The following is a 25077-nucleotide window of genomic DNA, read 5'->3' on the forward strand; positions in this document are numbered from 1 at the left end:
CAAACCTGTCGTGTACAGTGACTGCAGTATGCTTTGGCATGTGTACTGATTGCCTAAGGGTAACAAATGACCCTCAATACTAGATAAACTTTACGGCAAGCTGGCTGCTGAGCAAATAGAAATTGCATCTATAAATTTTCTTGCATGTCCCATTTCTTGCAGTTGACCTACCTGACTCCAAAGAGGACTTGAAGCAGGGTGCAAATTCCTGAGACAAAGAAGATGGTGCTTATCAAGTGGCTCTGGGTGAGGAGGTCATGCTGAAGACAGAGCTCTTTGGAGAGGATCAGTGGGATGGCTACCAGACCTCCCATGGCTGTTAGGAAATGCTAAGAGCCACAGAGAAAGACAGGGTGAAGGACGCAGAACTGGCAATACTGCATTACTGGGGGAAACCTACAAGAAACTAATATGTTTGCATTTGAATCATAGTAGTATACTCATTCTCTTTTTTGATACATTAAACATTCTGTTAGGGGAAGTACTTACAAGATCTGCAGTGCACCCCCACAAAATTCTCCCACCTTCCATGCCCAAAGACCTTTTGTAGTGCTCTGGACTCCCCAGATCACTGTCAGACAGAACAGCTTTATCCCCTGCCCTGCAAACGAAACTGTTGGGAGTAGTCTACCAGGAAGGAAGGGACATCATAGGGAAAGGTAACAGAATGATCACATTAAGTAAGCAGAGTACAAACGTTTCAATCCATTTCACTGGCACCTCAGTGAATAACATAAAATATTTGTAAGTTGGAGTTACCTATTCTTTGCTGCCAACAACTTCTCTCACACAGTGCAGTTATAAACAGCCATATAAATGAATGCCAAAGAATGAAAAGATCAAGCATCTTGTATTTTTCAAAAGAGTCACAGGCATACTTTAATAATGACCTTTGGTTAATTACTAAATATGAAGATAATTTGGTGAGCAATTGATGAGATAAGGTTGTTTCAGCTGGTTTGACTTCCTAATTCTCACTCATAGTACAGGATAGCAATGGTGGAATTGGTGGCACTTGGAAACTCACCGTGCTTGTTAAAGGTATGTTTTATTAAATTTACAATGTACGTACGTTCACAAAACCTTGTTATACATTCTAAATTTAAGGTTATCATTTAAGGAAACAAAGTACAAGGTGTCCACCAAGCTCCAAGAACAGCGCGTTGCTTCCTTAGTCGTTCTGAGGGCTCTGTTCCCTGAGGCTCTGTACCCATTAACTTTGGGTTGCATTGGGTTATTTAACATGTGTGGGCATGGACATCAGCCAAAGCAGTGTGGACCCTTCTCATGCTGCCTCTGCTTAGCCATTATTGCAGTGGAAGGGCAGAAGTTTAGAAGCCTACAGACATGTTGCTGATTTCAGCAGAAGTATCTGACCTGTTGTTATTAACTGATTGGCTCTAGCCCTAGGTCTCTGCCTTACTATTTGCACATCAAGGGGGAGGGTGTTGCTGCAGGCAGGAGGATAACAATCAGTGCTCAGGCAGTGGTGGGAAGACCCTAAGGACACTAAGCCCACAGCTCCAGAGGCATCAGAACCAAAAGCACTCCCAAATACAGATTTTGTCCCCATTAACTGGCTGAACACCTGGTAAAATTCCATCCATCCCCACCCACTGCCTGCAGCCCTCTCATACCTGAATACCCAGCAAGATGCACAGGTACCAGGGGGGTATGTCAGTGACAGTGTAGGCCAGCCTGTTGCTCTGCCCCTTGCTCTTGCCTTCCTTTGGGCCCTGGGCAGCACGATCCAGTGAGGCACAGTGGTGGCTCCCATCTTCACTCTGAACAATGAGAAAAACCATTCGTCAGCCATAGCTCAGCCCTGCAGCTGCCTGTCTTGAGGCAGTGCTCCATGTCTTGTGGAAGAACTTCAGATGTAATTTTCAACAAAGTCAAGATTACAAAAGAAGTGCAATGCTTTAAGAAATTGTTTATATGCTTCTTTGCACGTGTGTCTAGACAGGGAAACTTTGGAGGGTGTTTCAGCCTCAAAGAGGCATTTTGATAAAGTGTGCTAGCATCATTAGTGTCCCATTAAGGATGAAAAAACTGTAAGCAGAAGCAGGAAGGAGTGTGCATCAGGTTAATGCTTGAATGCTGCACTGGTCCCTGTTCTCTGTCCCATCCAAAGAGATCTTTTGACAAAATGCCCTAAAACAATTTGATCAATTTGACTAGAAGACTTTTCTGCATTTTGTTTCCTTCTCTTAAATCTTCTTGATATTCTCACACATCCTTACAAGTGTTTCACCTCAATAAACACACCTGCACTGGGTCTTACACAGGACACCTCTCTAAAACCTCTCTAAAAAAAGGAATTGGGGGAAACCAAAGAGCATGAGATCCTGGTGAACCATCTCAAAGGAGCCAGCTGGCAAAAGCAGGGTGAGCTGAGGTCTCGTCTCCAGCTTGGGGACCCCAAGCACACACATGTGGTAGAGAAATCTGCTGTCAAAAGATGCTCAACCAGTTTACCACTACCAAACTTCCATTTTCTTTAATCTTCCAAGTTCTGACAGAACAGAAGGATGCTGAAAGCAAGGTGTGTGCTACAACACTCATGGCCTACCTACACTGGAGCTAATGCTGCAAACAGGGAACAAGGATGTAAAATCAATGTTATATTCAGTTATAAATTTGCAGGTGTGGCTAATTTGTCCCAAAGAACTGCATAATTTCTTGAAATCTCCAGCCTTGTGGCTGAGTCCCATTTATGATCACACTGTCAAAGTGTTTTGATATGTTCCAAAACACCATATATTTACCCAGACTAGGCAGGTAGGGAAAATCACAGCTCCTTCAAAACAGATAGGAGAGGGCAGAGTTAATTCCAAGTGAGCTCAGGCATGAACTTCACGAGCAAAAGGCATTCCTAAACACCTCCCCATGAAAGCATTTTCATTTCAGAACAAGGGAGCATGATCTGTGGATTAACAAATAAGCAGTGAGATATTTAAGACTGCTCATGCAGGGAGTTATATGGGGACAGCTACTCCTGAATAACAACATGGATAAAGGAAGCCTAAGCTAGGCAGACAGCAGTAAGCTCCTTTCCTTACACCACAACTTTTCCTGTGTTAACCAGGGGATATATTCCAGCCATGCAGAGTCTGTGTCAGTCACAGCCCCCTATGACCATCACATGAGTGCCTGACCCTCCCCAGGAGCTGAAGGAGAATGAGCATGGTTCAGCAAGAGAAGCATGAAGCTGAGAGAACAGGATGAGGCAGGTCAAGAGACAAATTCTGACTGAGCAAGAGGTGATGGACACAAGCTGAAACACAGAAGGCTCCACCTGAACATCAGGAAACATTCCTTTACTGTGTGGATGACCACTGACCCAGTGGCACAGGTTGCCCAGATTGGTTGTGGAGTCTAATCCTTGGAGTTCCTCAAAAGGCATCTGGACATGATCCTGGGCAGCCTGAGGTAGGTGTCCCTGCTGGAGCAGGGATTGGAGCAGATGACCCAGAGGTCCCTTCCCATGTCAGCCATCCTGTGATGCTGAGGTGCTGGAAGGAGGACAAAGCAGCAGCAGATTGGAATAGGGACAGGCTCTCACAGGAGCTGCCAGAGCTGCTGCCAGTGGTTCTCAGCCCAGCTGCTCTCATGAGCCCAGGGGAACAGGATGCCCTCCCTGTGTTGTATCTTAAATTAAGTGCACCAGGAGGGCAATCAGAAAGTGAACTGTTGGACAGGTAGAAGAAAATGGTGATTCAAACTGTAGGAAGTTACAATTCATCAGACTTGCCAGCAGCAGAACAGGTAAAAATTGAGACCATTAAAAACAGTGAAAGAAAGCCTCTTCATTGCTCTGAGCGCCTCGCTGAGGCTTTCCCTACAGCTGGCACACATAGCACTCCACCTCCACTGTTGCCAGCAAGCTCACTCTGAGAAATGGGAGACATTGGGCATCAGAAGATTAAATGACTCCTCCATAGTCCCCTATTTGGGGGGGGTCTATGCCAACATATTAGAATCCCATCTTTCTACTCCCACTGTCAGAACACAAACAGGTTTTCTCATTTCTAACGGAGGTTAACTCCACTGGAATTTAACTGCATGAGATAGGAATGGGGCTGTTGTGACCCATGTCCTTTCCCTGTGGCACTGTTACAGCTCCCAGTATCCCCAGTACACTGCTGCACACTGCTGAATCCACACATCTTTACAGATTTTACTGCCCTGCTGTAACACCCACTGACCCCCAAATCCCTTTTTCACTCACCTCTCTTCCAGTTTACTTCAACAGAAATAGATCCACAAGACAAAGAAACATTCTTCAGTGGGCTAAATTTCTCTTGTAATTTTACTAATACATAAATGCTTCTAAACACAGACATCAGCACAAGGATCTACCAAATCACCACCTTTTCAACACAGATACACCTGCACTGCCATTCATCTACTCTATCATTTTAGAGGTAAAGGAGAGAAAAGAAGTGAAAGGGCATCAGAGAGCAGAAACTGCACTGAATCTGTAGCAGCAGCAGACTTTAGTGAGGCAGTAATTCCTCAGATTCCTGTTGATAGAAAAGCTGAGAGACCACAGACGAGCCTACTCACAGGCAGTCTGATCCCCTGGCTTTCCCTTTCTCCTCAGTTTGCAGGACTCACACCGATTTACGCAAGAATTACTTTCTGGGGAAGAGCAAACTCACCATGAAGCTCGGGTTATCCAGCCCGTTGAGCTTTTTGTCTGTGGAGGGGGCCATGCCTTCCAGTTTTCTTCACCGACTGCCTTGAAAAAGAAAGATGAATAAGAAGAGAAAAGCCTCCTAAACTGCCACTTGTCTGCGTCACTACAGCCCTAAGGAAACTGGATAAGCAAAAGCGGAAGCTGGACGCCAGGAGTCAGCCAGCAGTCCGTCCTAGGTGAGCAGTATCACCCAAGTGTTTCTTACCCCTTGGCTTATGTAAATGACTCCTTTTCTCCAGCTGATTAGAGGACCGGCATTCAAAACAAACTGCAAAGCAGTCTTTCTCAGAGTGAAGCAGTAACAGATGATACAAGAATTTCCTCAGTAGGTAAGGATGCAAGGGAGGGTATCAGTGAGGCAAGGCATTTCCCTGCTCTCCTTGTCCAGCCTTGAAATTTGCTTCCTTATTGATCTACAGCTGCTTTCATTTTCTGTGTGGGTTGGCCTTGTTTGAAGAACTTTGTGCTCATCTTTAGAGAAGAGCTGTCTCTAGGTGGTTTCACTTGTTCTGCATGTAAACTGCTGTGTATTTTGGCTAAGGTACAACTGCAGTCATCTTGTGTTATGGAGATTGAATGGAGATAATCAGATATATTTAAGCCCAGCCACCCTTATCTTAACAAACAGCAAACTGTGCTAATGCTCCATCAAGCCACTCTAGCCACCTCTCCCCACTTCTCCTATTTAATTTAATAGCTCCCCAAGGCAATGAACTTTGCAGACCAGCTGCAGAAAGGTCCCATAAAGAGGGGCTTGCTATTGCGTGCACAGTGATAACCCAAATCTCCTGGATTCCAAGCAGGAAGCAGCATAACAAAAATCAGTTCTGTTCTCTGTTTCTTGTGCAGAACATTGGTATTCTTAGGCATCTTCAGATGGGGACTGCATTACAGAGAGAAGACAATCATGTCTAAACATCATCAATGAAGTTATGAGCTGCTGGGTAAATAAATCTTAAGGTATCAAAATCCTCAGATATTCATGGTATTGCCAGACCTTCCCATATTTTTAACCACGGGGGTGCATTTCCAGCCCCACTGATCTTGGCATGAGGTCATATTTATTCCTACAAGCTCTAAATGAGAGCTCTTTCCCTGGTCAAACACCCTGGACACTTTTGCCCTCAACTCTAACCATTCCCAGCACAGAATGAGCAGCAGAGGCCAGCCTGTTTTATAGACCTGCTCATCTCTTATTCACTATATGGTTGCAGTTCATTGCATATATACAAATTCACACTGTACCATATATATTGACAATGTCCAGCAGGCAGTACCAGTGAGGATACACTATTGCAAAGCTCTAAGAAAAGAAGCATTGGATTTTTTAACTCATTTCACAAAGGAACATTTTTCTTTGCATTTCTCTATGGATACAGTACAGTTCTTGAAGCAGCCATCTCCATTTGTGTATTCTGATATTTTCCATTGCCTCTTCTCCATTCCATGAATCAGCCACACACTGTCCCTCACAACACACGACACAGTATTCCTCTGGGTTAACCTTGCCTTCCCAGTAGACGTTTACGAGATCATGAATCAGGAAAGTCTTCCATCCCTTAATTTCAGCCCAGTATCTGTTCAATGACTCCTCAGCCCTGCCATAACATTCTTTTCAAATTAGACCTAAGTGCTCAATAATCAATTCATCTCCTTGGTCATATAAACTGGTGTAACAACACAGTGCAACAAGTGCACTACAATTCCTGTGTCATCTAGGCTAGCACATGAAACTGCTCACAGGAGTGTTAAGTAAACAGGGTAAGAAGAAAACAACAACAAGATTATCAGTAAGAACAACAAGTCATTTTCACAAAAAAAAACTGAGTGGAAAATCATTTTTCCATTCTAGTAAATTCTGCAGTCAAAAATGCACTTTAAGAGTACCAACAGACTGCAGGTGTTTGTGAAATAATGCAGGACATAAGTCCCAAGTAGCCCAAAGCCTGGGCAACAGAGGAGACCTATTAGGAATGAAGACTTTACCATTGTCAGACTCTAGCCAAAAAAAAAAAAAGGTTAATATGCTAATATGGATTCTAGAAGTTTATGAAATAGCACAAAGTATGTACTAAAATAGATTCCATATGAAGTGCCCCAGCCCAGGATGTCCCGGTCTTGGAAGGTAACAATGACTGTAGGAGGTATCCATGTGCATGCAAATGTCTGAGTATGTCATATGTATCCATACACGTGTATATATAAGATTAGCTATAAATGACAAAGCTGAGATTTTTAGAAACAGGAATAATTCAGTTAGCAAAGATGCACACTGAACCAGTAATATCATAAACTTGTAACAGCCTAATCAATTGTATGAATTGCTTTTAGGAATAAAGAAGGCCAGGCATTCACCTGTTCAACTTATTCAGGATGTGTGAGTAAAGAAGAACCAAAACCTGTCGTATGAATTCCCGTTAAGTTTCTGTGTTTGGTCTATCTCCTATTGTCCATCAAACTGGCCAGCTGCTCATGTCAGTAAAGGCTGTCTCAGCTTATGTCAAGGAGGCAGGAGAAGACAATCAACTAATCAAGGAAAAGCTTGGAAGCATAGGAGACTCAGCGGAAATCTTCGATCTTGACCCCAAGTCTTCTGTACCCAGAAGGAGAGCCTGGCCCATCTGTGTCCTGACTCCTGACAGGGTCATCTCTCTTGTGCTACATTTCTCCCTGAAACTCTGAGCCTTTTCCAGGAAGTACAATGGATCAACTTACAGTAATGTCCTGAGATGCAAACCTGAGCTGCCCTTGACTACGCTTCAGTGACCAAGGAGCTTCCTGCACTGCTTAGGAGACGGGTGTCTGTCATGGGTAGAAATGACTATATTATACACTTCACTCATAAGAGAGAAGCAGAAATATATTTATTGATATAATATAGATACAACATAGTGATTTAACAATTATAGGAAAAGATTTGAGATGGCTGGATACACTTGATGATATACTGCATAACGGGTAGGATTAAACACATACATACAAAAGACTCTCCCATTGAGTAATGAGATTTAGAGTGGACCCACTTGCATTCTAAACTCCCTGAACCATGAAAGTGAAGAGGCTAGATGCGGCTGGACCCACTCCCAGTCCCAGACTTGGTCAACAGATTACATCTAAGATCATATGTGCATAAACAATCTAAGACATTGTCTTAGTGAAGCTAAAAAAGCTTACCATAAATCTAAGATATAATCTTAGCAAAGCTAACAAAGCTTAAAACAATTAGTCACTTACTGAGGATCTGTATTGACAAGGCACCCTGACGTCAAGGTGTAAGAGATCTGTGCACAGGTGTAACCTCAAGAGGTGACCCTGCTCAAGAGGAAGTCCTGTTGTGCAGCTAGCTGCTGTGTAGCACACCTCAAGGGGCTCTTGGGCTCCTCTCTATTTACAAAGTAAGGTGACTGACTCATATTCATTCTTTGTTTTTAGGCATGTGCTGAACCAGGTGTCTACTATCAGATTTTCAGCCCCCCAGTTTGAGACAGATTTGTGGCAGTTAATCTGTTTCAGCAAGTGTTATCAGTACTGTTGCTCATTGTTGTCCTATGTGAGGCCTTGTGTGCAAAGCCAGGCTGAAGGATGAAGTTGGGAGAATGAAAGGAGGGAGGGGAGAGCACACAGTTGCAGTATCCCAGTAAACTGCAGATAGAGTGGCACCAGCATGGGGACGTACAAGAATCTGTGGGAAGATGCAGATGAGGCAAGTGCCTGCGTACATGCAAGTCCTGTTACTTTCCTGAACTATGAAACAACCAGGATGGTTAGCATGGAGAAAGGTGTCTGAAGTTGAGTAAGACGAGTCCCTCCATGCAGGGCTGTGCACACACAACCCAGGGAGATGCAGATTTGGTGATTCACATCAAGCCCCTTGCTGGGAGGGCAGGTTCATCCACAGAGTTATTATAAACTTCTTGCACTAAGTCCTAGCTACTGGAGCTAGGAAAACATGACTTTAGAGGGAATGTAGGATATGAAATAAAAGCAATACAGAATAGAACAGAACTAATAAGGAGACCTTGCACCAAAAAAGTTTGGAAACATCTTTCTAGCTTCTACAAAGCTAGCCCTGGTTGGTTAGCTGACTAAGCAAATGACTAAGCAATAAGTAATTTAGTCACAAAATACTTGTAATACCCTTCCTTCCATGGAACCTCCTACAAGCAAATAGGATCACCCATGTTCACTGGCTTGAAATGACTACTTTTATGTTTGATTGTGAAAGTTAAGATTCTGCAAAAAAGTTCTTCATTGCTCACTAGTGGAACTGGATGAGTGCAATGCTTTTAGTTTTGGACTGCATACACTATTTCCTATGAGAAAAGGTTCTCATCATTAAGTGCAACCAATGCAACACACTGCAGTGCACTTAGCATTTACAACAAAGTTTATGTACAAGGATGGTTGCTTAAAACACAGCAGGGGGATAAACTTAATTATAGCAAATTCTCTTAAATAGTCAAAAATAATGTCTTTCTACTTTTGAAACAGGATCTCTATACCACAGCAGGAAGCAGAGTGTCAAATCCCAACCAGAGAATTACCTTTGTGTTCACTGTTCCCCTTTCCACATCTCATGGTTGTCTTTTCTCATCCAAAGGACTCAACACATGTATGTAACTGAAGTGCTAAGGCACATCTGCCTCCCTGTTGCCACTTTCTTGTGAAAGGAGAAATAAGCATCACAGTGAAATTACACAGGCTCCAGTCAAGCAGCAACATCCCCTGTTTGTGTGCAACACCCAAGGTCACACAGCTCTGTTCTAGCAAGACCATTGCTGTTGCCCAGCTCTCTCAGCAAATCTGCCTTGATTGGTCCTTTCCTCTTTCCTCCTTCTTCTAGCTGCACCCATAGCCCAGCCCTCAGCGTGGGTCCTCAATCCTGTTGCTGCCAGGGCAGTGTGTCAATTCTAGGGGATGAGCACTTCCCCATGAGGAAGGGGCTTTGTGCTCACCATCTCTGCCCCACCTGCTCTCCATGCCCAGCCCTGTGTGGGCCAAACCCTGGAGCACACTGTGATCCAAACCACCACACGGCCTTTTCTGGTTGTCTTCAGGGCTTATCTACCTGTGTTCCTCCAGTGAAACTCCTCCAGATAGGCAGAAGAAAAGTTGCCTTTCCTCTCCAGAGTTGGTGTTTTTCAGTGTCACCGCAGCACAGTAAAAAACCGCAGAGCTCATGGTGGCTGTGCCAATATCAGGAGATCACTATGAGGGTGTGGGCTGAGCCTGGATGGAAAAGACACCTACAGGAGATTAAAGGAGACATCTCAGTTTCATGGTGCCATGCTGATGGCAATACACCTCTGCTTGGTTGCCTGTGCTGAGGGAGAGGATCTGGTCTCTGACTGAGAGCAGCACAACGAGGGGAGATGGGACACAGGGAGGGTATTTTTGCAGAGAGGGGGATTTGAAAGGCTCAAAAGTGCACAAAGGTAGGGAAAAACGCTGCTTAGGCACAGCAAAGCTTTATCCCTAAGTAGAAATCCCTACCAGCCTGCAAAGACCTTGAGAGCAGGTATGAAGGGCCTCTGAGCTGGATTTGGCAGCTGTGCTCTGCCTGACAGCTGCTGTGGTAGAGATCACCCACCCACCTACCCATCCATGTTCTACTCTGCTGGGAAGCTGGAGGACTCCAGCCAAGACACAAAGGCTGCAGCCTCCTTGTCCTTCTTTCCAGCCAGGAAAGAGCTCTCCAAGCCAGGACATGGACACACTCCTTGCCTTAGCCCCATGCAGAATAGTGCCCAGCTCCCATTTCTGCACAGCCCGCTGCCACCAGAAAACAAGATGCAAGGAATGGCAATGAAATCCCTCCCCTGCAGGATATTAATTTTGCAATAATAAGCCCCTTCATCTCCTTCGGGCTCCGGAATAGTTCTTAAGAGCATTAGCAAAGAAATAATCCCCATCATCTACACAGCATTTTGAGCACTAGCTGAAGTGTGGTTATTTTGTTCCATTCGTTGAGCCCATTCGTTCCTCAGCACATGTGATGTGGGGACTGCCACTGGCCCTTTGCCAGATACCATGTGCTCATGGTGTGTACTGGGTCCAGTGCCAGGGAGCTGTATGGGGCTGGAGGTGGTGCTGGGGAAGGCTGGCTGTGCAGTGTACACACAGTACACCAGCCAAGCACACCAGCCAGAACAAGCCAGCTAGCACCCAGGCACCACTCCTGGGCTGTGCCTACAGGCCCTGGGCATAAATGAGGCAAACAAAAATCAGATGGCTCACAAAGCATCTCCCTGCTAACCTGTAACCTCCTGCAAGTGTCCTCATGCCTAGCCGGTAAGTATGCTGCAGTCCTTATATTCCTATCAGTGCTGCTAATGAGTGATGGCCTGGGCCTGAATCCTTACAGCTGCATTAAGTGCCAGTTGTAAATAATCATAAGTTGGCTAAGGGACACTGTGCAGGGAGAAGCCCAAGTCAAAAGGAAAACAGATTTCTCTATGGTTCCCACAGTGGTGGAATTGCTACTGCAAACCCCCTTTGAATGCAGTAGCACTTAATCTTGTTCCACAGGTGTTTATAGAACATCAGCCCTCAGCTCTGGCAGGAGAGAAGAAATGCACACAGGAAGGTCTGCGCTCAGGGAGCTCAGCAGCTCTTTGTGGAAAACCAGCAGGGCACTGTGATGCCCAGCACACACGGCTCCAGCACCTGGGGAAGCCACCACGGTTGGAGGATTGGTGACAGCCAGTCCCTGCAAGAGGCAGCTGTGAAAGATGGACCTGGGCGCCATCCTGCTGTCCCTCGCTCCCTGCTGGATGCCTGTTCTTGCAGCAGGCTCACAGCACTGAGCCTAGAGCCAGAGGTGTGGGGTGCTGTGGAGGCTGCAGGATCCCAGCTGGGGTTGGGAGAAGGACGGAGGGAAGCAGTGTGCAGCCACATCAGGGCTGACAGTGCAAGGAGCAAGGATGTGGGGCTTTGCCTGCAGGGTGGAGTGTGGCTGCTAGCTTTGCTGCTTAGGGCTTAACGCTCTAAAGCCCAGCTGATTCCTGCTCATAAGCAAAGGGAAACCACAGGCGTGTGGGACGCTTAAGGATGCTGTGCTTCTTCAAACCATGACAGGACAAAGGCTTGGGAGATGCATCAGTCTTTGCCTACTGCCTTGGAGCTGCCTGAGCGTTGCCTGGAGCAGTGTTGCTGGGCCCATGACTGCTTTGCCTGCCACAGGACAAATCCGGAAAAGGCTGCCCAGAGACTTTGCCAACGGGACCTACGAGCACAGCAACATCTCAGGTACTCAAGTGAGCCTCTCCATTTGTGGGCTGTGGGGGGACCCACGGTGCACAGGGTTATTTAGAAGGGCACACGGGTGTTTCTGTAGTGGGGGGGCTGCAGTGCTTGTGTGATCCTGTGCTGTGCTCTGGGGACATGTCACATCAGAGGCAAAGTTGCAAGCACAGGGAGAAAACTTAAGGCTTGACTGCCTTCCTTATAGCGTAAAGCTCTCCTCCGTGCTGACTCTGTGCACATCATGACAGGCCAGCTCTCCAGCCATGGGATGGGCCCAGCAAACACACTCCCTGTCTTCACAGGCTGAGCCGGGACCCTCAAAAAGAAATGAGGCTGGAGATCTGTTAAAAGCACAAATCATCTCCAAATGCTGAGGGTGATTATGGCTTTCAGTCAGGTTCCTAGTGTGAAGCAGGTGCAGCTCCCCAGTGAAGAGGTGTCCCCTTTAGTTCTGGGGCTGCCACAGGGTGCCTGCCCAGTGCTTTGTTACTGAACTGTTACTTTCCCAAACCTCCCCAGTATGTCTTCTTTCCCCTCTCTCCAGTATGTCTTGTTTCCAAAGTGCCTATTGGGAACAGTGCCTGGACCACCCCATCTTCACACCATTGCTAGGGATTGGTGGGGAAAGTGCAGGCCAGTGTCAGACAGTTTAGCCACATAACAGATCCAGTCCAGGCATCCAGGCAGTGTCCTTAGCACTGCTACATTTATGCATGCAGATGCATGCACTGCCTCCTAACCAGTATTGCTAGACTTGAAGAAAGACCAATCTTACTCAAGCTTATGCTTTATGCCAGCCCAACATCATCTCAGCAAAAACACAGTATTTCTCCATAGCATAAAGTAGTATTTTTAATTGCTTTGAGTTCCACCCAAATTCTATAGCTATTTTGAGTATTAAAAATGCCCGTACATTTCCTTTCCTGCTTACTAGCTGCTCTTTGCACCCTGTCTGCATTCTGGACCCTTCTGGTCCCACTGCTGCTGGTCAGGAACACTTCACGTTACAGAGTTTGCAACTCGTTTCCCAAATACAGCCAATTACACTTCCCTATGTCCCTCCTTTAGAGTTGCACAAAAAAAAATATTCAGAGACTTGAAGAACCTGCAGCAGTGACAGAGGGGATGGGCAGCCATTTCACAAGCATCAAGGCAGGGGGCTTTGCCACCACCTGCACTTAATCTCCCCCTTCTCCTCCAGCACAGTGCACAGCTCTGCCCTCACCGCGCCACGGACGCTACTATGTGGATAGAGGCTCCGGTGTGTCCGTGGGCTCCGTCATTGTGTACTGGTGTGAAGAAGGCTACCGGCTGGTGGGCAGCGAGAGGCTGTCCTGCCTCCAACAGGAGAGCATCGCATCCTGGAGCCATCCCACGCCCCACTGTGAGGGTAAGGAGCCTGTCGGCAACCCTAGCCCCAGGCCAGCATCGTAGAGCCCCTCTGCCCTCTTGCAGGGCTTCAGCCTGGTGTGTGGGGTCACCAACCATTCACTCACTGGGAGTTCTCACCAGACTCAGACAGCGGGCCCTATAAAACTGTGTCCCAGCTGCCCCGAGAGGGCAGAGGCCAGGCTCCATCAGGTCGGCGGTCATTGGCACCGGTGAACTGCAATGCTTTCAGTGGAAATGCCCACAGCCCTGGGCATTCTATTCCATGCCCACCGCCCTCTGGTGCAGACCCTGTCCCTCACCCCCAGCTGCCCTCCCCTGACGCAGCTCCATGCCGTTCCCTGGGCCCTGTCGCTGTCACACAGAGCAGAGCTCAGCGCTGCCCCTCCGCTCCCTGTGAGGAGCTGCAGCCATCAGGCCTCCCCTCAGCTCCTCTGCTCTGCGCTGAGCCAACCAGGGAAGCTCAGTTGCTCTTCATATGCCTTGCCCACCAGGCCCTTCTCCATCTCTGTAGCCCTCCTTTGAACACTTCAAAAAGCTCCATGTCCTTACTGTATTGTGGCATCCACATCTCCACCTGGTGCTCCAGGTGAAAAAACTGGCACAGAAGTATCTGGTACAGACCCAGGTCTCTCAAATCACAGCCAAAACATTTCATGGGGGAAGAAAGCTGAACTTTGTAAAAACCCAAGACGTGCATTTTATAAAAGCACATGCAAAGCGTGCCACTTCAGATGGCCTTGATCTTTCTTCCTGTTAGGAACTCACAAAAGCTAATGGCTTAATAACAAAAGAACAAAATCTATTCCTCAGAAAGCTTTATCTCATGAACTCTGAATTGTGCGCATACAGAAAATAATTTCAGGAAAATTGCCCTCAATAATGCTATTTATTTTTGCAGCGGTAAGCAAAAACATGCAAGTGTAAATACAATACAGCTATGCATGAACTACTGATCACATTGGCCCTGGGAATTAAAGATTCAGGGGCCCTCTCCAAAACCACCTACAAGCAGATCTGTGGTAAAAACAGCTGTTTAAGGAGGATGTTAAATGGAAAAAGCCTGAGAGCTTTTGGTGCTTCTCTTCCATTTGCTCAAGCCAAACAAAAACGTTTTACAAAGGTAACACCTGACAAAAGTCGCACCACAAACACGTGTTTCAAGAGCAGAACATCCCATAGGTCCCACATTTGGATACTTTGGCTCAGTCTCTACAACAGCGCAGGGAGCTTGCTCTTTAAATATAAATAAAGCCATTTGCCTTCAATCTAGAGCTGTAAAATCATGTGATAAGTAACAAGAAAGGCAATCATGGCAAAATAAAAGCAATGAACTTCATTGCCATAGTTTTCACATAGTTCTGCAGTAAAACGCTTATTAGCAAATCTTATCTTCCCAGCTCTAAGCAGGTCCTGCATTTGTACACCACTTAATGCAGAAGTATCTTCGGTGACAAAAAGGACCCACACCCTTAGCTTCACTTTACAGTCTGATCACAACACAAAGCACCCGATCTCTTCAGCCTGACTGCAGGCAGCAGCCACACACTGCTGCCTCGCCAACAAAGTTCCAAAAGCAGTAGATTCACATTCACAGAAGTTGGTCAATGTCCCTGTTGGTGTTTAATAACTCAGGCCCACCAGAAGCACGCCTTCAGGCTGCCAGTGGCCTGCCCACATCATCTTCACTGATGGTTTTGACAGAGGGGTCGAGTGCACCCTCAGCAGTTTGCGGATGACACCAAGCTGTGATGGTGCACTTGACACACCAAGGGACGGGATGCCATTCAGAGAGACCTGGCCAGGCTGAACAGTGGGCACAGGTGAACTTCAAGAGGTTCAAAAAATCCAAGTGCAGAGGCTTGGACCTGGGTGAAGGCAATCCCCTCTATCAGTACAGGTTGGAGGATGTAGGGATGGAGCACAGCCCTGCTTAAAAGGACTTGCGGGTACTGGTGGATGGCAGCTGGACACGAGCCAGCAGTGTGACCTCACAGCCCAAAAAGACAACTGAAAGCTGCGTTAAAAGGAATGTGGCCAGCATGGAGAGGGAGGTGATCCTGCCCCTCTGCTCTGCACTGAGAGATCTCATCTGGAGTGCTGCATCCACATGTGGAGTCCTCAGCACAGGAGAGACGTGGATGTGTTGGAGCATGTCCAGAGGAAGGCCACAGAAATGATCCAAAGGATGGGGTACCTCTCCTATAAGGGCAGGCTGAGAGAGCTGGGGCTGTTCAGCACGGAGAAGGCTCTGAGGGGGAGCTGTAAGAAGGATGATTCTTAGGGCTTGGTGGGACGGGACAAGGGGAAAAGGTTTCAAACGAAAAGAGGAGAGATTTAAGTTGGATATAAGGAAAAGTCTTTCACAGTCAGGGTGGTGAGGCACTGGCACAGTTTCCCCAGAGGGGCGTGGATGCCTCACCCCTGGAGACACCCAAGGTCAGGCTGGAAGGGCTCCGAGCACCTGATCGAGCTGTGGGTGTCCCTGCTCGTTGCAGGGGAGTTGGACCAGGTGACCTTTAAAGATCCCTTCCAACTGAAACGATTCTATGGCTCCGTGATCTCCAACGCCTCGCAGACAGGCTACCCGGGCCCGCCCGGGCCGCCCTCCGCCCGGAGGCGCTCTCAGTTCCACGCCGTGCCGCCGCTCAGCGCCGCGCTCTGCCTCTGCCCGCAGCCGTCCCGCCGCCCGCCAACGCGGGCTCCCGCCTGGCCGTCGCCGCCGCGCTGGTGAGCGGAGCCGTCATCCTGGCGCTGGCCGCCTCCTTCGCCGTGTGCTGCTGGCGGGAGCGGGCGAGGAAGAGCCGCGGCCCGGGGCCGGGGAACGGCGGGCGGTGAGTGCGGGACGCGGCGGTTCGGGGCGGGCCGGGTGGGAAGGGCCGGTGCTGCCACCTGCCGCACGGCCGAGGCGGGTGGGGAGTGGGGAAGGGGCGGCTGCGCGGGAAGCGGCCGCGTGCGCATCTCTCTGCCCTCGCAGGCAGCGGCTCGGGAGGAAGCCCGGAGCGGGACGGACGGGCGACGGCTCGGCCGCACGGCGGGGCAGGAAGGCTTTCGGCAGGTTGAAGCACCACCACCGCCGCGATTACCACCTCTCGGCCCTCTCCAGCTCGGTGTTCCCGGGGGCGTTCGCGGGCTGCAATAACGCGGCCTTCCAAAGGTACCACGGCCGCTCACGGCCCGGCGGGCGAGCCGGTGCGAGGAGCGGCTCGAACCCAAAGCACGCATCGCACGGGCGTTCGGTCCCCCCGCCCCTCCTTCCAGTTCGCTATCGCAGCCCCTCGCTGGGCGCCAACACGGGGCACCGCCCGCCTGCGGGCTCCCGCGGGGGCCGCGGCCGTCTGACCGCCTCCGTTCGCCTTGCCTTCCTCAGGAGCCCCGATCACCTGCCCCAGTGCGGCTCGCAGCCCGGAGCGTGGCTGTGGCCGCAGCTGGCATCGCAGCCGCACGCAGCGCCCCGCAGCACGTCGAGCCGCCAGCACCGCTGCCTGCAGCCGCCCCACGGACCTGGCCGCTTCGACCGGCCCCGCGTCCTGCCGCCCTGCTGCTACCGAAGCTATGCGGAACACAGGCTGTCAAATGCGTGCGGTTGTGGCCCGTTTGAAAACTAAAGCCGTCATTCAGTGTTTTGTTTTTTTGTTTTTCCCTGTTTTAAACACAGAGGTCAGATTTTCTGTTTAGGGCTCTTGTAAAGGCGGAGTGAACACTGCCAGGTACCAGAACAAGGACTGTATCTCATTAGATGATTCTGAGTATTTGCAGTGTGTTGCACGGGCTGAGATCTAAAGGATTTCGGTAGTGGTGGTTGTTGCTCAGAACTTGCAGCATCCACTCATCCCTGCAAACAATCTTGGACTTGCAAGATATAATGACAAGTGTGTAAAGACAACCAGCCAAGAGGAAAACATGAATTTATCTTCAATACAAAAGACCCAGCACCTTTAGAAATAAATAAATGATAAAAACAAAACAAAACAAAACAACTCGGGGCTTTTCATCCCTTCATCTCCTGCATTAGAAATTCACATCACACACATCAGCACCTGCTACCTATTCATGCACTGCTGCTAAGTGCCACAGGTTGCATCCAGAACCACTCATTGCATCCACCACTCATTTTCCTGTCCAGCAGTACATGCAGTGTATGGCCAGCAGCATCAGAACAGACCTGGTCATACAAGCTCGATGCATGCTGGACAGATGGGCTCAAGGAACACAAGCACACAGGGATGCTCAGAAGCCATTACTGACTGCATTAGTGAAGAGGTGCTTGGCAGCCCCAGAGCTGCTGAGTGTGCAGGACAGGGACGAAAAATGAGCACCCAGAACACAATCCACAAGCATCACCAGCCAGTGCTCATGGTTGCAAACTGCAATACTCAAACTGTCCTGCTGCAAAGGCTCAGAGCTTTGGGACGTCATCAACGTTTGTGTTATATAAGGACTTCTTTCCTTGAAAAGACAGAAGGTAGAACAGCCTTATGATAAAGGTAAGACCTACTAGCAGACATCCCTGGTAACTGCTGCAAGGAAGTTGAGGGACACTTTTTCTAACAAAGGTGCCTCTCCTATTCCACCTCCTGTGTCTTCATACCACAAGGCACCAGCAAGGGTTGGGGGCTGGGTGGTGGTGGGAGGCAGCAGCTGTAACAGCTTCCACAGATCCCCTTCAGAAGAAGGTGTCACTTGCAGTAGACACTTAGTAGCAACCACACCACAAGACAGAAAAGCCTTTCATTCCCACATAACAAGCAAAGCTGCAGAAAGCAGGGGACAAACAAGACCAACGCTGTTATTTCCCTTTGGCTCACGCCCTACCTTCGACATTTTGTTTTTCCCCTCCCTCTTTTCCCAGCTGAGCCTAACTCAGCCCTGCAGGATTTGGCAGATTGCACAGACTAGTAAACCTCTTGTGAGCATCAGACCTGCCCAGTGCTCCCACTCACTGGCAGGGCCCCAGAACTGTTCCCAGGAATTTCTGCCCTGCTCACTGTGGTATGACTTAGGATGCAGTGCTGAGGGTGTTCTGGCCTCTCACAACCACCCTGGCATGCCTACTGTGCCACATACACAGGTTGTGCTTCTGTTTCCCCAAAATATATTGGAATGTGTGGGGGTTCAGCACAGGGTCTACTCTGGGAGCAGTACTGCTCAATCACTGGCTCACATAGAGAGACAAAAAACAAGAGAAAAAAATAAAATTAGAAGGGAAACAAAAAGAAAGTAAGATTTTTCATAAGTAAGAAAGTGAGATTTTTCATATCTGTCCCTTCTTTTTTTCCCCTCTTCCTCCCAGAACTTCAGGGAAAAAATAAAAAATAAAAAATAAAATTACCACTCATTACAATTTCCCTTCTGCCCAGTGAGATTTTCACGCAAGAAAATCCAACCAGAAAACCAGTTGGGACACATTCAGAGTTCACATTTCCTTGGATCCAAGCGAGCCTTTACAAACAGAAGTGGAGTGGGATTATTTTTTTGTTTTTCCTACATAGAGATTGACACCTGCTTTCACTGCAGACTGCAGCAATGCACATTTTAGATATCTTTTGCTGACTGTAATAACCCATGCCCAGAAAGATGCCAATTTTGAAATGTCATATCAAAAAGTTAGCATTTGCAATAAAAATATGACAGAGTAGTTTTTCCTCACTGAGAAAAACATCAACTTGAAACAAGCATTTTATGAGACTGATATATTAAAAAATATATATTCATCTGATAGAACTGAAAAGTTTCCTTGGGGGTTACTTTTTGTGTGTGAGAGAGAGAGAGAGAAAAGTTAACATTTATTTCAAAGAAATTTGATCCCAAGCCTGTGGCAGTCTGAGCTCCAAGAGCAGATTGTCAGCAGGGAAGAACCTGCAGACCATCCATCTCAGACTGGCAGGAGACTGAAGCCAATGAGAGGAAGATGGGGTAAGGGCAGGAAGCCCAGCTCTATTGCAGGTTTCCCTATCAATCACTCAATCTTTACCACAGTTCCTTCTCACTTTGCCTCAGTCCAGCAAAGAGCAAAGATTGTGAAGAGCCGTGATCAGCTTTGCCCTATGTGCCATCAGTGAGGCAACAGGAATCACCATTTGCCAGAAGAGGAGGGAGAAGGAAGGTACCTACATAGAAGCTTCAGGTAATTTGTGAACAGAAAGAGAAAGCAATTCACAAGCCTGTTACCCCACACCTTCTCACCACCCTTTGGAGCCAACACCTAACTAGTGCTTCTAAACCAGAGCAGTGCATGTGGGGCTGCCCTTCCCAAGAGAAGCTCCCTTCAGCTTCCTCCACACCAGGGAACAGGGCTTCCAGACAAGATCCTGGTCTCCCGGAGATTTAGTTATAAATTTAAATAAAAATTGCATATTTTATGCAATATTCACTACAAAGCTGGGCCACAGAATTGGAGGAAACCATCACAAGAGTGACAGAGTGACTGCAAGGTTGTCGTGCCAATTTCTGTCCGAAACGAACTTCACCATCAGTTGCTTATTGTTTGAACAAACAGAGAATGCATCCTCAGTTTTTGACTAAGGTTAAGACTCCATACTGTAAGACCTCACCCCTCATGCTTATTTAGAAATAGTTAAAACAAGTTTTGGACAAAATTTACATTCCTCAGATAAGCTCAGCTCATTGGCCGTGTATGGGCTGTCAGCACTGGCAGAAGAGTTTTCAGACCCTCTGTGAAGACCTGAGCAAGTGAAGACCTGAGCAAGCATTAAGACTTGTAACATTCAGGTGTTAAAGCTATGAAATCTCAAGACGCATTCATTGTGATCCTGAAAAGAACAGCAACACTCTACCAGTACAAGCTTCCTAGACTGCTGCTTTAAGTGCCACTGCCCTGGTAGTGCCGCATCCACCATCACCGCATCGGCTCCAGCCCAAACTGTTTTTGTCACATACCACACAAACCTAACAGTAGTAAGCGTAGGGCAGACTCCAGGAGGAAGGGAAGATGAAGATCCCACTCTCTCAGGTGCTGTATATGAGATCCAGGTGTACTGAGTTTACAGCGTTTCTTACACTGTACCCAAAGCTCTGAAAAAGGTGCCGGCATTTGGAAGGTAAGGAAGGAGCACGGAAGTTTTTACAGTCACTACCTGCATGTTCAACAGTAGTGACTGGTAATACACCCGCGGAAGGCATTCCTGTAACTAGCCACAGAGTTGCACAGTGCTGGAAGCTGTAAAGTAGCAATATCCTTAACAGAGGTGCATTCACAGCAAACAGCACTGCTCACATCTCTGCTCCGTGCACACTGGAAATTCCTGTCTGCTGGCATTCACTCACCTCAGGAGTTAGGAGTACCTATGGCCCCTTCAGCTGGTATGGGTGACAGCTCCAGGGCCCTGAACTTGAAGCACTGTGCCACCTCTAAATCACAACAAACCTCAGTTCTGAGCAGCACGAGCTTGTATTTGAGCACTACAGCTTTCCCCAAAGGGATTGGTCCTCGGCACTGCAGCACCCACCTCTCCATGTATTTATATATGCTCCTAAGCTCCCTCGCAACTTAGGGCAACTTCCATGCATCATGAGGAGAGGAACAAACAAGAACTGTTCTGTGATCTTTTTAGGTGCATTTTCCAAGCTCTCTTGCAAGGGTGAGAGAGAAATCAGTGTATGTCTGCCATCTCAGGGAAAGATATGTTCAAGCACAACCCACTCTACGGAACTATAAATTGCTGCACTTTCCCTGATATTCTGCATCTTCAGTGTCTCTGATTAAATGAGCATCTTGGATAAAAGTTATGATAGGGGAAGGGAAAACAAAAACTAAGAGTTTAAGATCTTAGAATACAAACTGCTCAATTTTATGATTTAGAACTGTTATGGAAGCTGGCAATAGTGTTTTAAGCATGGTTAGAGCAGCACTGTTGCACCACCGCACTGGGAAGGACACGTGCTTACACTTGTCGGGCAAGTCCAGAATTTATACAAGGAAAAGGAATTCATGCAAAGGCTCTTGATCTTAACTAGGAGGTGACATTACATTCCCTGCTGTCACTTCAGATAGATGCAATTTCCTTATGAGATGATGATCATTTCTTTCTAAATCAACCTTCAGCATCAACCCAGCAGTACGGACCCCAGAATTACTACAACAGAGAATTCTCTGAAAACGCAGCAGAACTTCTGGTACCAATGCATTCAAGGCTAACAACTCCCTTCCTTCCTTTAACGTCAATCCATACTCATTTTGGAGGCATATGATCCATCCTCTCTTTCTCCAACTTCATCTCCACCACCACCCTGTTACCCTGTTAGCCAAGCACTGTTCTTGTTATCATGCAAGGAAGTACTGAAGATGCTCATAATACATACAACAAGAAAGACAGGCCACACACTGAGATGATTACGTGTTTGAAGCAGACACGTGAACTTCTTCTTTCAATGAAGTGCCTGTACAGAACTTCTTGCAGTAGGAACAAACAGTCCATAAACAACAAAAAAACCTCTGGAGAAACCAACAGAGCCCCACAGAGCTGAACAGAGTGAAATGGCTGGTTGCTTTGTAAGCAGGGGTGCAGTAATCAGCACCAGATAGCATGCAGAAATAAGCTAACAGGAGCACAAGCCGCCACACCATCCATCTCAACACTGATGCATTTTAGCATTACGTGACTCAACAAAAACTCCTTTTTGGGACAGGGTAGCACCACAGAGAAAGGTCATTCTAGTTATGAATCTTCCTCTCATCTAGAAGCTTGTCAGCAGGCTAACAACACGCTATCATACAGCTCTCTCCTGAACAGCTGAACCCTGTGCTTAGAGGCAAAAGACACAGGCACAGTCTTCTTCCAGTGCCTCCTGAAATGTGGCAAGGAGGCACATCAAGAAACAATGAAGATAGCAAGTTTTCAGGAATAGCTGTGCGGAGCAGGAAGCAAATCATGGCTACTGTAGGAAGCTTGCTTATTTTCAGGGTCAGGAAGAGAATTCCTCTTCCTAACATGGAGCAGCAAGCACTTCAAGTTACAGTAGAGAACTGAAGGGCTGACTGGGGCACAAACACTTCCTTTGTTTTGGGGGCGGGAGGGGGCAAGGCTGGCACAAGCAGAGCACAAACATGTTTCCAAGTAACCAGGGCACAGGACTGATCTGCTGCAAAAATGCCTGCCCAGACAGAGAACATTCAGTTTGGTTAGCAGTTGGCAGTGAGTACAGTGCTTCCCCAACCTGCGCCGTTGTTGGACAGAAGTACAGAGTGCCCACCAAGCAATACTTTATAAAGTGAAGCATTTGTTGTAATTTCATGCAGACTCAACAGCTGATGCAAGGAGGCTGGATCCCCCTGCCAGCTCAGAGTTCAGGGCTCTGCTGTCAGTCCCGTGGCAACAGGGAATATTTTGGGAAGGCAGCCAGACCAAGCTATACAGGTGAGAAATCCTTCCGCTCAGGCACTTCTAGCAGTTCCAGCTCCCAGCCATTCTCATGAGCTGGGCTCTGAAAGATTCAATGCAGCACCTCAGTCACAAGGCTGCTGGTTTTAAATATCAGAGCAGGTCTCCAGCTGGAAGCATAAGAGCTTGCTGGAGATCTTCTGTAGGCCCTGCTGCACAGTGAAAACACTTTACACCTTTGTTTAAAACAAAGATGCTGAAAGATACAAGTTCTAACTAGAACTTTCACCATGTGTTGAGACGTTATTATATTCTATCTGTGCAAGTGACATGGTATATCCAATTGAGAAAGCGCAAACTTAACTTGCATGCTTCAGATTTAAGATGATGCCAATAAAGGTTAAAGGCATCCTCCAGCTATTACAAGTAAAGACAACAGAACCCCTTTAACAATTCCATGCTTTTTCCATCCTTTGGTACAAAAGCCATTACACAGTGCAATAACGCAATGAAAAAGTCACTCCAATTCAGATGAACAGGAGGAAGAGATCATGCAAGAACATACAATTTTACCAGGTGCAACACTTCAAAATCCAAGTTTTTTTTTCTTTTTTAAAAGAAAAGCCAACACAAAGTCATCATCAAGTTCTCTGTTTTATTTAAGATTTTAGTTTTAATTCTGAAGAAAGAGGTACATTTCCTTGGTTTTAGTTTTAGCGTCAGGTTATAACCATGTTTATCTGTTTCTTTTTCCTGTCTTTTCAATACTGCACAAACGTCCAGAAACTACAGGGTTAAGTAAAAGCTGCAGGCAGAGGAGGTCAGAGGTTGCTCCTGATGGTGATCATGTGGCCCCAATGCAGTGCTATCCCAGAGTGCCCCAATCAGGTGAATCTTTGTTCAAAAAAAAAAAAAAAGAAAGAGAGACCGACAGAGGAGACAGAAAGACTGAAGTAAATATCACTCGTGTTTCAGCTGCTTATAATTATATTATGTATATGCTAGGTATTAAATCTGTGAATACTTTTAAAACATTAAAGTTTACTTTAAATCTAAAGCCAAAATTAAAAAAAACAACATCTTATTCTCCTGTCTCTAAACCACTCTTCAGCAACATGCCATTTACTCAGCGCTATAAGTGTTTTGGCTTTCAACACGCTTCATGTCAAACCTCTCACTGAGTGACACAAAGTCCTCTTTTCTGAAAAGAAAAAAAAAAAACAGCAATTTCCCTGTGTAGTGCCACACTGAATGCAAAATAAATGGTAGGCCACTGCTTGCCCCACATGCTCAGTAACTTCATTTAAATTAAATACCTTTTTCGTATTTCTGCACTTGGTTCTGCATTGCATTTTTCCCCTATTGTAGACTGACGCTTTTCCACTAGGCAGGAATACTCATGTGCAAAAAACATAAGACAGAAATATTCTCCTTAAGCATTGAGACTGCATTTTGATTTCTCTCTCTCTTTTTTTTTTTTTTCTCCTTAGAATGTTTAGAAATTATTTCTAACGGTGCATTTCAAACACCGGCTCAGCAGAAACTTAATGAACCCGGCCATGACCCTGTGATGGCATTGCATTTGGGGGGGGAGGTTTGATCAGGAACTGGATTCTTCAGAAAGAAAGATATGACAGGGAACAGTAGGTGGGTGTGGGGAGGAGTCGGGGTGGGACACTTCCTGCATTTCTAACGTTGTTTTTTTTTTGTTTTTGTTTTTTTCCTCCTTTCCTAATGACGATCCAGCGCTGAGCTCTGTAGTAGATCTGTGGGGGTTTTACTGGGGGGTCTGAAGGCTGTCTGAAAGCCTGGGGGTGGGGAATGGAAACTGGTTGGGTTTGAAGGAGGAGAGTAGGGATTCCAACTGGCTCTGTGCAGAGGGATCTGTGTGCCGAAGGGATTACTGTGGTGCGTCTGTGACGGCGCTGCACTGGGGCCGTCCACCTCTGTGAGGGCCTGAAGAGATTTTAGCCAATGTGGAGGATTGTCATCTTGAAGGGTGTCTAAACTGTTTCCTGTGGAGGCTGGGATACCTACAAAGAGAAGAAAAAAAAACAGGATACAGGCCAGTCAGAGCAGAAGCAAAAAGCCAAGCATGAAGGAGGTCAATTTAACCTAACACAAAGCAACAGTGAGAAAACATGATTAGTTTGTACAAAGAATGCATTTTACATTATTATATATAAATCACCCTGCCCACAAAAGATTTAACATTAAATCCAGATAGAAAAAGAGCTCTGAAGGAGAACTGTCTCCTATCAAGCATTCTGTGCAGCGACTGCATCCCTGTTTCCATGACCTTACCACGCTGATCCCCTAGCAGTACCCTGCATGCTTCGGTTCCTACTCTGCCTACCTGAATCATGTTTCAGCCTCACTAGTAGGGAAACACAACCAGAC

At 47.0% G+C, this 25077-nt stretch overlaps 2 protein-coding genes across 6 annotated transcripts in view; both read right to left on the reverse strand.

The window, feature by feature from the left end:
* The window catches only part of LOC128074003 (solute carrier family 23 member 1-like), a 55557-nt gene that overhangs the window by 15465 nt on the left and 15015 nt on the right, over positions 1-25077 (reverse strand). The window contains exons 2-4 of one of the 2 annotated variants that reach the window (XM_052669485.1): positions 4665-4744; positions 1638-1784; positions 172-329 (exon numbers count right to left, since the gene is read on the reverse strand). In XM_052669485.1, the coding sequence (XP_052525445.1) occupies positions 172-329; positions 1638-1784; positions 4665-4718 (359 nt within the window). In that variant the 5' untranslated portion in view covers positions 4719-4744. Of the gene's footprint in view, positions 1-171; positions 330-1637; positions 1785-3343; positions 4613-4664; positions 4745-25077 lie in introns of those variants that run through there. The other variant, XM_052669484.1, reaches the window with a different exon arrangement.
* CNOT4 (CCR4-NOT transcription complex subunit 4) overlaps positions 23313-25077 on the reverse strand; it is a 67963-nt gene continuing 66198 nt past the window's right edge. For all 4 annotated transcript variants that reach the window (XM_052669478.1, XM_052669480.1, XM_052669477.1 and 1 more), the window contains one exon: positions 23313-24710. In XM_052669478.1, the coding sequence (XP_052525438.1) occupies positions 24409-24710 (302 nt within the window). In that variant the 3' untranslated portion in view covers positions 23313-24408. The remainder of the gene's footprint in view (positions 24711-25077) is intronic.

Source organism: Tympanuchus pallidicinctus, unplaced genomic scaffold (assembly GCF_026119805.1).
Source record: "Tympanuchus pallidicinctus isolate F22 unplaced genomic scaffold, pur_lepc_1.0 scaffold8, whole genome shotgun sequence".
Lineage (NCBI taxonomy): Eukaryota > Metazoa > Chordata > Aves > Galliformes > Phasianidae > Tympanuchus > Tympanuchus pallidicinctus.